At 43.7% G+C, this 13,256-nt stretch overlaps 1 protein-coding gene across 6 annotated transcripts in view; it reads left to right on the top strand.

Moving 5' to 3' along the window:
- Positions 1-13,256, top strand: part of ccdc142 (coiled-coil domain containing 142) — a 37,243-nt gene that overhangs the window by 6,243 nt on the left and 17,744 nt on the right. For 5 of the 6 annotated variants that reach the window (XR_015085747.1, XM_086023985.1, XM_086023984.1 and 2 more), the window contains exons 3-7: positions 688-3,220; positions 4,738-4,812; positions 7,826-7,860; positions 8,122-8,167; positions 9,400-9,644. Coding sequence is in view for 5 of the 6 variants with exons in the window: in XM_086023985.1 (XP_085880111.1) it covers positions 3,103-3,220; positions 4,738-4,812; positions 7,826-7,860; positions 8,122-8,167; positions 9,400-9,644 (519 nt within the window). In the remaining variant the exon portion in view is untranslated. The other variant, XM_086023986.1, reaches the window with a different exon arrangement.

Genomic DNA, 13,256 nt, shown 5'->3' with positions numbered 1-13,256 from the left:
CAAAAGAAAAGAGGAAGAGGCATGGGCGTCGTAAAGTTGAAACGTCATAGGTCGCAAATTTGCGGACTTCCTGTACCTGCAATCACCCATCAATCAAATTGAGGGTTCTGATTAACAAATAATTGATCAATTAATTGAATCAACTTCAGGCTCTTCTATTATGATATACGTTTTCCGTTTGATAACGTTTTCTCTTGCATTTTCTACTTTTTTCATGCCTGACGTGTAAGGTTGGGCATCGTTTGAATTTGGACGATTCCGGTTCTTTGATTCGATTCCGGTTCCTAACGATTCTCGATTTCGATGCTTAACGAAACAAAAAAAGGAGTTATTTTTGGACAAATCACATAAACTTCTCTGTTCTTCACAGAGTGTAGCCACCAGCGTTAGCATTTGGTAGCTAGCTGTTGAAGAGTTTTAGCCCAGACATGTACATGTGTGGGTGTTTTATAGTGGCGCAACTACACTTTTTTTGATGCACCAAGTAGGTGCAGTCTCATAGTATCTCCACTCTCATGTTTCAGAGCTGCCATTGAAATTGAATGCCGATGCGTTATGTTTAGCCTGATTTGCGTGGCAGCCATGAACCACAGCTTGGCTCATGAAATATAAACCAGGCTTTCGAATTTACACAAGTTTGTTTCATGTCAGGTTAAGACTAAGCACAATGCCTTTGTCCCCTCATAGGTTTTCGCATCACGAGGTGTCACCATGCCTGCAGGAGTGGAAGTAGTGGTCACTTCCACTGCCCCGTCTGCCTGAAGACCATCATTCGGCGGCTGGATTTTATAAGGCATTTGCAGCTCTGTCGGGTGCCAGCATCAAACCAAGGCGATGGCCAAGGAAATGTGATGGAGACGACTGAGGTAGAGGATGCAGAAATGGAAGTAACGCCTTCAGCAATATCAGAAGACAAGGCAAGCTCCCCGCAGGTGTCCTCGATCGGCAATTCGACGGCGAGGCCTGCTGGCAAAGTGCGCCATCCGAAGCGGCCAACTGTACTTTGTCCTCACTGCGCAGTGCAGATAACCAAGAACAGCTTGAAAAAACACATTCACAGGAAACACACAGATTGCAGCATCAGAAACATCACTGCGGATTCCCATCTGGAGGCCGTACGCATTGATGAACGGAATGGCCTGTACGCGGTCAACAAGTCATTTCTTGGTCCAGTTGTACCTCTGCACGTGTAGAAGAAAATCCGGGGGGAGGATCACCAAATCTTATGCGAGTCCCGTGAGTGCCAACATGCCCGGGGTTCTACCGTCAGCAGCGGCTTAACATCATTCCTGTGTCGTCACGTCCGCTCAGTGGACTACTGTGACAGCAATGCCGTCCAGACTGTACTCAGTGAAGACACACTCAGTGACATGGTGCAAAACAAATGGTTTGGAGAAAACGAGAAACAGCAGTGCCTCCGGCTCCAGTCACAGGCAGCTTCTTGCGATGCGCCGGCCTCTGTTGATGTCACCGTGGGGACGGAGTGCAAACGCTACGTATCAGTCTACGAACCCACCGCGAGCCATTACAGTCGACTCGGACGGGTCATGGTGACCTGTGACATCAAAGGGGACACATGGCACTGCCCGTGCTCCAAACCAAGAGCGTCATGCCTTCATAAATGTATGTCAAAATGGCATTTATACGAGACGCAGAGGTACCTTTTCATGGAGGGGCAAAGCTCAGAGCTCACAGAACCGGAAGAGCCTACGGAACAAGAAGCGTCGCCCGATATGGGCGTCATGTATCCTCCCGAGGGAGACCGCCTGAAGCGAATGGTCGCATACATTCACTCTTGCAAAAAGTACCCAGCTGTTCTACCGGAGCACGTCCTGTCTGTAAAAAATGAAGAGCACCCAAAGTGTCTTATTCCTCGGGAAAGCGTGTGCTCTGCATGTCTAGGGACAGATCTTGGCCCGCCGGTGCTCATCACAAGCCAAGCACAGATTGTCTCGCTTGGTGGTGTTCAGCGAGGCAAGTTCAAAGCTCTTTGTTTTGTCAACTTGTTGCTTTTTGTTGCATCCCCTGGGTTTTAAAATGTACAGTGATCTTGAATTGGACCAGCAAATCAGTGCTGTTGTAAGGTCCAGTTTCTTTCATCTTAGACAGCTGGCTAAGGAAAAGCCCCTCTTTTCTCATCAGCACTGAGAAACAGTAATACATGCCTTTGTGACATCTCGGCCAGATTACTGTAATGCACTTTATTTTGGAGTCGACCAGTCCTCTCTCAAGCTTCTCCAGTTGGTCCAAAATGCTGCTGCATTTGGAAGACGGTGCACATTACCCCAATTCTGGCCTCCAGCCAGTGGCTCCCAGTGCATTTTAGGGTTCATTTTAAGTTTCTTCAAATTGTTTAGAAGTTTTTAAATGGCCTCGCCCCGGCATACCTCTCCGAGCTCCTCCACTCCTACGCACCTTCCCGGTGCCTCAGGTCTGCGGACTAGGCGCTGCTCGAGGTGCCGAGTACTAAGCGGTGCCTCAGAGGGGATCGAGCCTTTTCTGTTGCTGGTCCTTCCCTTTGGAATGATCTTCCATTCCAACCCCTAACCCCACCCTACAACCAACCACCTCCAATCTATAAATCAACGAATGAATTTCAGCAACAATATCGGGTCGACCTCTAACCACCTACACCTCCTCCCAACGCCTCCAGCGACGACAGAGAATCAGTGCAGGTTACAGAATTTACAACCCACACTTCTTCCACCCACCACAGTGCCCAAAGAATCCCAACCAACTCAGCCATGAAAACAGAAACACACACCATCAGGAAGCCGCCGACCTGTCGAAATTCCAAATGCGGAACATAAATCCCAAAGCTGACTCGAGAGCTAGCAGGACCCCTAGACCCATCAGTGTAAATCTGCACAGCCTTATCCCAGTCCTAAAATTAAAATGCATATTCACATAACCAACCAAATCACCCTTGTTACCCTGACGGACCACTTCATAAACCGAAAAATCTATATCACGGACAGACCACAACCAAGGCGGAATGGCGGGTACCCCGAAAATAGGGTAATGCAAGATGGTCTTTAATCGACTGCAAAAAAGTTGCCCCGACCGGCCCTCTACTACACACTCAGCTATCCTCCAACAGCGATGGCAACAGAAGAGCCGCTCAAAACCTTTCAGCTTTACAATATACTTGAGGACCAGCTTCTTACGGTGCAAATACAAAGGGCACTCCCTGGTCTCCACAAGCAGAGCAGGGAGAGAGGTAATTAGATTACTTCACCTACAATGATCCATCCATCCATTATCGATACCGCTTCTCCTCACAAGGGTCGCGGGGCGTGCTGGAGCCTATCCCCGCTGTCTTCGGGCAGTAGGCGGGGGACACCCTAAATTGGTTGCCAGCCAATCGCAGGGCACACAGAGACAAACATCCGCACTCACAATCACACTTAGGGGCAATTTAGAGAGTCCAATCAATTTACCATGCATGTTTTTGGAATGTGGAAGGAAACCGGAGTACCCGGAGAAATCCCACGCAGGCATGGGGAGAACATGCAAACTCCACACATGGAGGCCGGAACCGGGATCGAACCCCCGACCTCTGAACTGTGAGACGGATGTGCTAACCAGTCGACCACTACAATTATATAAAAATAATTATGTTGATGTGATAGAGCGTTTGTTTTTTTTGTGCATATTGTTGACATGAATAGTGGGTTTTTAAGATGATCGTTGAAAAATCTAGATTCTACACATTGTCCCTTTAAATGGAGAACTAAACAAATGGAAAATGGTAACCATAACTCAATGTACCATAACATATCTTATTCAAGTGTCGTTCTTTTAAATCACCACATGTGTGAAGTAGATCAGATTGTAAAATAAAAAATAGAATCTGAATAATCATGAATAAAATCTGCGGCATGAATGACATGCCTTTTGATTGTAAAATAAAGATGACAGGGTAAAAAAAAGAATTACTATTGCAGTAGATGTGCGGGTCCAAGAGATGGCAGCATTGTAACAACAACCAGCCTTTGCAGGCACGTCGCTAAACCGTGAAGAAGAAGAAGAAGAAGAAGAAGAAAAAGTAAACACACGAACACGGAAGTCGTCGTCTTTTCCATGACAACAGAGAAGCACACGTCTGCTTGGATTGGCTACCGTCTTATTGTGTAGTCTCGCGAGCAAGCTATTTTTAACACCCGCGAGGATTAACAAATACATGCATGGATGGACATTTCACGAAGCCTGATTCTTGTCCAACATGTCATTGAAAGAATATTGCGGTTTGTTTCACAAGAACCGATGAAAAGATGAAATGTGCTGCTTTGTCTAAATGTATGGGGAGTTTATCCGATGTCAGACGTGCGTCATCTGGTTGTGGCGTTAGCTCATTCCACGATGAAGACATGTTTTCGGGCCAACGACTAAGTCTTACGCACAAAGATGTATCAGACTTGGATATAAAGGAGCATTTTCTTGGACTGATCCAGAAAGATGTAAGTGGTCGGCTTCAGATCTTCGCCTCGTAAAATACACATCAGTCATGTATGGCAGTTACTTTGAAAGTAGGTTGAAAAACTATAGTCAAAGCCTTTAACTTAAAAAAATGGAATAACATCTTATTGTTTCTGTTACTGTAGTTAAATGCAAATCAAGTGCTTGATTATTAAGTGAATACAAATGACCATTCTAAATCCATTTTGTATTGTCATTTTATATATTTATTTATATTTAAAACTGCATGGAATACATGGTTATATGCTTTCTTTTCAGACAAAGTTGAGTCTGCGATGGATGAATGCAATTTCGACAAACTAAAAGTCCCTGCTGTAAAGCCTGGTCTAGCAGGTGATCTTGACATGCACTACACGCACACACGCTCAGTTACTGCCGGACTCATTTTATTTAGTGGCGCCTTACAAGGCCACCTTACAAAGTATGAGTTACAATACAGATAAAACATCAATAAAAGCATCAATAAGTCAACAGAAACCGCAAATCAGTGAAAAGAAAACAAAGAGGAAGTGGCAGGTTAGTGTATGCGAGTTTAAACAGATACACTGGGTTTTGAATGGTGTGAGTGAGTCGGTCTGTATCATGTGTGGAGGGAAAGAGTTCCATAGTCTGGTTGTCGAGCAGCTGAAGATCTCAGGCACCCTTGGTGCTAAGGCGAAAAGGAAGCTATTATGAGGAAAGGATCCCATGGTCGCGGTTAAAGGTTGGAGGTAGATGGTGAAGAGAAGGGAACCCAATATTGACCCCTGGGGACACTCAGTGTGATATCTGTGCACTCAGACTTGTGATTCGTAAAAGGAGCCAATTGTTGACTGTCAATGAGGTAGAGAGAAATCAACGCCAGTGATCCCACTGCCAGAAAGGTGGTACAGAAGTAGCGACCTTAAAGCGGAAGTCAACCCAAACATATTTTTTTCCAAGAATATGTTCCCAGCAAGCACATCTGCCTCACAGTTCAGAGGTCGTGGGTTCGATCCCGGCTCCGGCCTCCCTGTGTGGAGTTTGCATGTTCTCCCCGTGCCTGCGTGAGTTTTCTCTGGGTACTCCGATTTCCTCCCACATTCCAAAAACATGAATGGTAAGTTGATTGGACACTCTAAATTGCCCCTAGGTGTGATTGTGAGTGTTTGTGATTGGTTGTCTCTGTGTGCCCTGCGATTGGCTGGCAACCAATTCGGGGTGTCCCCCGCCTACTGCCCAAAGACAGCTGGGATAGGCTCCAGCACGCCCGCGACCCTTGTGAGGATAAGCGGTAAGGATAATGAATGAATGAATGTTCCCAGCAGGCCCACTAGTTGAAACACGGCATTCTGATTAATTTTGCGTTTGTGGAATATAAGTTAAAGGTCAGGGTGCAAACATTGAACATTTTTCTGTAGCCCTCTATAACCCCCTTTACAATGCATATCTGTTATTAAAGTGTGAATAGGTCATTGGTAGACAGCAGTTTAATCACTAAATACAATTCAGAATGTGTCATCTGCCATTTGAATCTCGAAATCTCTTCGGCTTTTCCAGCGATGTGACATCACAGTAGCCGGAGGATTCAGTGACAACCAATCATGAACGGTCTAATAACTCCCGCTTCTGTCGGCTCGGGTGTTTCAAAATCCTCTCATTCCAAAACATCGCTCGCCATTGAATGTGCTATGTTTGTAGCGCATGGAAATTGTACAGTCTATGGTGTAGCGAGCAGTTTAGCTATATCTACGTCACTTCCGGTGGCTAGAGCCACGATTCCTTGAGCTTCCATGAGGTTTGGAAACACTCGGAATGAGTAAGTAAAGCCTATTTTCTAATTGATCTGTGGTTGACAACTTGCAGGAAGTGACTTGTATGTATTAGAAAACCTATTACCAATGAGAATATGAATTTTAACAGACTTTTAACAGATGTTTGCACCCTGACCTTTAAGCAGCAAAATGCACTAATTTTTAGCAATCTCTGGGGGCGGCCATTTTGACTCCTGTCGACTGAAAATGACAATCACAACTGCCCACAACGAGCAATGATTGGTCGTTTTATTTTCATGAACACATGGACCTACTACACTACTGTATTTTAATGGTTGTCATTATGGTGGTACTTTAGAGCATTGTTTTTCAAACTGTGTGCCGCGAGATATTGTCAGGTGTGCCGTGGAAAAATATCTAATTTGTGTGCCTGTGCGGTGTAGCACCTGGCAGCGTAATCATGTCTTTACTACATTGTAGTACTATTTCTTACCAGCAAGTAGCAGCAGCAGCAGCAGCACGTAGCTAATTGTCTTTGTTTAGAGACAAGCGAATTAGTGACGCATGTTTATCCAAACCGGCCCATTTTTTACACTGAGTAAGTATCAATATGAAACATTATAAAACAGTTTTTTCTTTGTGTTTATTTAATTCCTATTCAGGATGTTATAATATAACGTCATTCTTCAATGTTAAAAAAATGCTGATATAAACAATATAACACTTACATTTTTAAAAAAAGCTTTCAGCTGGTGGTGCGCTGTGGGATTTTTTCAATGAAATAAATGTGCCTTTGGATTGTATTAACTCAAAAAAGTTTGGAAAACACTGCTTTAGAGCACTCAGTATTTTTTTATGTGATACTTGGTGTAAAAGATTTGGGAACCACTGTGGTATCACATAACTAAAGTGATCTGTTTGTTGGATTTATTTTGAATTTAAAAGCTACCTTTTTCACAATTACAAATACCGTATGTCAAAATAGTAACACCTAATAATGAGCACAAAGCACAAAAAAGTCAACACAGTCGAGCATCCAAAATTAAATGCCACAATTTGGAGTGCAACCAAAATTTTCTGGGGAAATGTGCCTCGAAAGATAAACAAATTTGAAAATTATAACTTCATAAAAAGTGTCTGGCCGATTGGCACAATATGATTAATTAAGTATGGATATTATCATTACTCAATACAAGATTTATTAATCTCAGCATATCTGTAAAAGTGTGTGTTTTCTGCGCGCGTGCATACGAGCTAGCAAGTGAGTGTGCCGCCAAGTGAGGGCCTAGTGTGTGACGGATCAACAGGAACTACTGAGACTGTGACCGGGGCATTGTGGGATCCTTTGGCTAGCTCACTTAATAATGGCCATGTGTCTCTTGTGCATACCAAACACAACAACACGTGGAAGGCCTTCACCTCACTCATTGGTGGACTGTCAATTTAAATAAGTATTTACACAGCATTGACAAGGTCTTATGCAGTACAGGTATACCTGTGCTGTATGCGCTATCCACATAATTGTTCGGGTCAAATAAACAGGGTGGGAAGGAACACGTTTACTTTGTGTGTATATTTCAATACAGTGCGTTTTTGTTTCTTCTCACTTTCAGAGAAATCCGGATCATTCACTCCAGAAGAGGAGAAGGTTGGTTGTTTAATGTGCTGTATCTGTCCATTTTCATTATGTTTGTTTTCTTAAGGCCCATCTAGCTTGCAGTATCTATATATCAGCAGTTAAAGCAGGAATATAAAAAGTACTGTATGTCATTCTTGGAGATACTCAAGGAAGGATTCATGAATTGGGGACACAAATTTGTGCTTTGCTATGAAATGGGAGAAAGTTGGACTACATGTTTCATCTTCATTCTGAAGACACTCAAGTCATTTTGAATTCCCTATCTTGCAGAAGGCGTATATATCCTGGACGGCAGAAGAAGATCCGAACACAAATGGTACAGTGTGAACATATGCACCATACACTGACAGACCCTGTTTGAAACGAAACATTAGTAAAATTGCTGCTTTTCATTTTTTTGGAGTGACGAGCTTAAAACAAGATGTTCTTACATCATGTCTAAGGATATTTCACCATGGAACAAAAATCTTAACATTGTACAGTAGGCAGCTATGCCACCGGGCATAGTAAATGCTGGTCTTTGTAGTACAGGAAGTGCGTTGTTTGGCGCGAAACCCATCGCAAATAAATAAGCAGAGGTAAACAAGCTCAGAGGCGCAGCACAAAAGTACACTTTTGGAGCAAGGAGAAAACCGGTTGCTTCGTTCATGTGGTGAGTGACATGAATATTGAAGTGTTAATATTGACAGTTGAAAGTAACACGTGGAAATGACGTCCATTTCAGTCATGACACCGTGTGTCGGCGTACACAGTGGGTTGTTCAAATGACAGAGCAACTCTGTCCACTCAATCATGTAACGCGACTATTGACTGCGTGTAAACGTAGTCACTATGGTGCTGGCCGGCACAGGCGTCATCAAGTTGAAACGTCGTAGGTCGCGTGCGTCGTAATACGAGGACTGCCTGTATTAATTTCAATGCCGTGTTTCAACTAGTGGGCCTGCATAGAACATATTCTTGAAAAAAATATATGTTTGGGTTGACTTTCACTTAAATGTTTTGGGTTTTCTTTTCAATTTCATTGTGCATACCACATTTTGATTTTGCCAATCAATTTAGTGCTTTTAAATTATCCATACTGGTGAAGCAAAGCAAAACATTTTGGATAAAAAAAACATACATAAAAATATCAAATAAAAGCCAAAACAAGTGCTTATTTAAATTGAGCAAAGTTCTTTTTCCTTATTTTTCTCATCTGATTTCACTGTCTTCTGCATTTAAAAAAAAATGCTTGATAACTGAGAAGAGTGAAATATGTGTACAAGTATTTATGTCGGTATTGGTAGATAATTGCATAGTATTCATGGTGCAAGTGTGCGTAGTGTCTATAGCAGTTGTTGACTCCATTTTAAAATACCTCCACCCTCCCAAGTGAACCTGCTGCCACCCCATTGGCCACCCCAGGTAGAACCGCAAGTGGCTCCGCCCATTATGGGGGACCAGTCAAAGCCAAAAATGCCATGGCTGATTTAGTTTTGTTTTTGGTCCTTGCCTCCTTTTGGAGTTTTACAACCACACGCATCAGATGTTGGCCTTTTTTCCTTTCAGGGTCTTGGTCACAGAGGACCATCTCTCGCTTACTCAGAAGCACCTTAAACCCTCGTATGAAGTGGCTGTTACCTGGTCACAGTCAAGATGATTCTGAGGAGGAAGCGGAAGAAGAAGGAAACTTTGTGGCGGCCTGCAACCTGGTGTCCAGATCCTCTGCCCGTATACTGCGTTTGCAACATGCTCTTCTGAGTGTGTCAGTGCAGTGGCAGCAGCTCAGCGGGGCACAAATGGTTTCTCCCAAGGTGAGTCATATTCATGGTCATTTGGTTTGTGCAAAGGTTGGGGCCACACTCCGTGAAATCTTTTCATTTTTACAAACATTCATATAAAGACCTTCTATTTCCTGAATATTTTATTTTATTTTTATTTTTTTCTGCCCCAGGCAATCTTGATCGCAAACCTGACTAGACTTGTGCTTTGATATTTGAGCAACCATACTTTTCCGAGATGCAAGCCATCATTAGGCCAATATCTTTGCTTTGACTTGCCAGCACAAACCTGAGATCAAAGGTGGCACTTGACCCTTTTTGGCGAGTCCGTCGTCCGTCCACGACCTGGGTACCCTTCCAGCACCGTCCCTCCGTCCTTATTCATAAAAATTATCGGCCCCCGATCCCCCATAAAAAAATAATGAATAAAGCGCCCGTGCATGACGCCGCGGGAGAGAGGGTTGTATGTGTTTAAGGAGACAACGTGAGCGAGTCGAGAGTTGTAATGTAACTGCTTTACTAAACAGCGGTCATTATTTATGTCAATGCAGTGGATGTGAAATAGGTCAGTGTTAAGACTTCTGAACTAATGGACACATTTTTGTTGCTGTTGGCAAATCATTTGATGTATCCTAAACGTGATCAATGGTTTCTTTAAGTTTCACACGTTCACACTTCATTTATTTGCTATTCTTTTTTATGGCTCTGTGAATGTCCCTGGTGTCGGTGCAAAGGTTACAAGTACCAGCTGATTGTCATCAGTCATTTTACCTGAACCGTCAATCGGGAGGCTCACACAGCCAGTTGGTGTGTAACCATCTACTAACCCAGATTGTCATGCCATTTTTCTATTTGTATGCCTTCATTCGCATCTACTATTGTGTGTCTGTGTGTCACGTTAATGATTTATAGAAAAATATGAGAATCTTAAATTGAACCCTAAAATGCACTGGGAGCCAGTGAAGGGAGGCCAGAATTGGTGTTATGTGCTCCATCTACCGAGTTTCAGTTAGTAGGCGGTCAGCAGCATTTTGGACCAACTGGAGACGTTTGAGGGACTCCAAAATAAAATGCATTACAGTAATCTAGCCGAGATGTAACAAAGGCATGGATGACTGTTTCTAAGTGAAAATTTCCCCACTGTGGGATCAATAAAGGCATTCTTATTCTTATCTTAAGTGCTGATGGGAAAGGAGGGGCTTTACCTTAGCCAGCTGTCTAATGTGAAAGAAGCTCGACTTTACAACAGCACTGATTTGCTGGTCCAATTCAAGATCACTGTACATTTTAAAACCCAAGTTTAAGGCTGTTGGCTTTAGATATGAAGCTAAGGGGCCCCGGGTCAACAAGGTGGGATGTGTACGAGCCACTGCGACCGAACACCATAACTTCTGTTTTCTTTTCATTGAAATTTAAGAAATTCAGTGACATCCAGTCTTTGATGTCCTCTAGGCAGGACAAAAGAGGTCTAATGGAGAATGCGGGAATTTTTGCTCAGCGGGATATAGATTTGACAGTCGCCCGCATAGCGGTGGAAAGAAATACCATGTTTTCGGAGGCTGGAACCCAGGGGCAGCAAATACAAAGAGAACAGCAATGGCCCCAAAATAGAACCCTGTGGAACACCATACGACAGAAGGGCAGAGCGGGACTCAAAGGAACCTAGGCTAACAGAAAAAGTCCGGCCAGCCAAATAGGATCCAAACCAGCAGGGGTTGCACTACAGCATGCTTAAAATGTTGGGGGACCACACTAGAAGACAGGCTGCTGTTGATAATGGACAAAACCGATTTACCAATTGTCGGGAGAATCTCCTTGAAGAAGTGTGGAGGAACGAAGTCATAAGCGGAGCCCGATGGTTTAATATGGCGAACCACATCCTCCAAAAATGTCAAAGAAACCGTCTCAAAGGAATCGAACACTGCTGAACAAGGAACTTGGACAGAGGGGTCAAATGTGGCGTTTGAAACAAGAGCCCTAGCTGTAGCAACCTTGTCAATGAGGAACTGCAAGAATCTATCACACATTTCGGGGGACGAGTCCGTGCAAATCGGTTGACGGGGCTTCAGTTCGGAGTCACTCGTTTTAAATAGAGCACGTGGATTTTGGCGATTTGCCTGAATCAGACGTGACAAGTGGTCTCTCTTGGACTCCTTCACCTTTCTTTGCTAACTACGCCAGCAGTCCTTTAAGATTTGATAAGAGACCTGCAGCCTGTCTCTTTTCCACCTGCGTTCACTCTGCGGCATTCCTGTTTAGTCGCGCGAGTGCTCTCATTAAAACCTGGCTCTGGTCTAACTTTTTGCCGCATATTTTTTAATGGAGCCGCGCAGTCCAAAATATTAAGGCAAGACGAATGGAACCGATTGCTGAGTTCCTCTGTGTTTGAAGAAGGAACACAAAGGCATCAGAGAACTGACTAGCAGTGTGGGGGTTAAAAACACGGCGCCTGAACTCACTAGCTGTGGCTCTGACAGCACTGGAAAACATTACATCAAAGAGCACAGTCATATGATCAGAAAGCACTTTCAAATTTGAGACAAATAGACTAAAAGTAAGGACAAGGTCTAAAGTGTGTCCTTGCTTGTGAGTGGAGCCAGACACTAGGGATGGGAATTTCGACTAATTTGCCCGCACATTAGTCTCAAATTTTATTTGCAACTAGTCGATTAGTCTATAAACAAGAAAACTTGAAATTGAATACATATTGAATTCAAAGTTTAAAATGTTTTGTGTACTTACACAAATTGGGCTATTTTAGCCCAAACATTCAGGACAGTTTGTTAATTTAAATTCTATTGATGTAACAACAACTGACTGAATAAAAGTGAACAATTGAAAGAGAAATACATTTCTGATACATTTGCCAATGCAATGCATGGCATTTATTATGAATAATGTACTGAGTAATGTTACCGACTCCCAGTCCAGCAGGGTCTCATTCGCCATATGTTAGATGCATTATCATGCATACAGGCGACGGCTTTATTTGCTAGTGCCCACGTACCCATCACACTCCGCAGGAGAGCAGCCAAGTTTTCAGCTGTGTGTCTTTCCTCCAAGGCGCGTGAAGCACACAGCTGCGGGGGTGTCCTTCGTCCACATACGTTATACACGTTATAGTCATGTAAGATTCGGTGGCTATGTACGTCCATCCGTCTTTAGTTAAGGCATTGGCCACGTAGCTGACCCGCTCAAACGCTCGTAGTATCTACTCTTTCATTTGGTTATGGCTACTCTCGAGTTGGGGCGCTATTGTTTTGCGACTTGGCACCACATACTTAGGCTCGATATACAGCATTAATTTTTCGAATTTTTCGTTTACCCTCAACAAAAGAAAGCGGCAGCATATCGCATCATTTTCCAAATTAGTTGGGTAATCTTTGCTGTGCGGTGAGCATCGCAGCGCCTGGCTGGAACAAACGCTCTCATGCTCGTCTGCCTGGCCCCGCCGTCATCGACCTGTTGGTTCACATCGAGATCTACTTTGGATGTGGTTTCTCATCGCTCCGGGAGAGTGGTTGTAAGCGGGTTTATGCTTACAAAGCCTACAGACGACCTTGTTGTCATCTGCTGCATCAAAATACTGCCAAACGGTGCCGTTGTTTTTCGTGGTAGCTTCGACAGAATTTACTTTTCTTCCCC

This window comes from Filicampus tigris, chromosome 2 (genome assembly GCF_054856515.1).
Source record: "Filicampus tigris isolate MCC_2025a chromosome 2, RoL_Ftig_1.0, whole genome shotgun sequence".
Classification (NCBI taxonomy): domain Eukaryota; kingdom Metazoa; phylum Chordata; class Actinopteri; order Syngnathiformes; family Syngnathidae; genus Filicampus; species Filicampus tigris.
The sequence above is the reverse complement of the archived record's forward strand: the minus strand, read 5'-3'. Positions and strand labels throughout refer to the sequence as shown.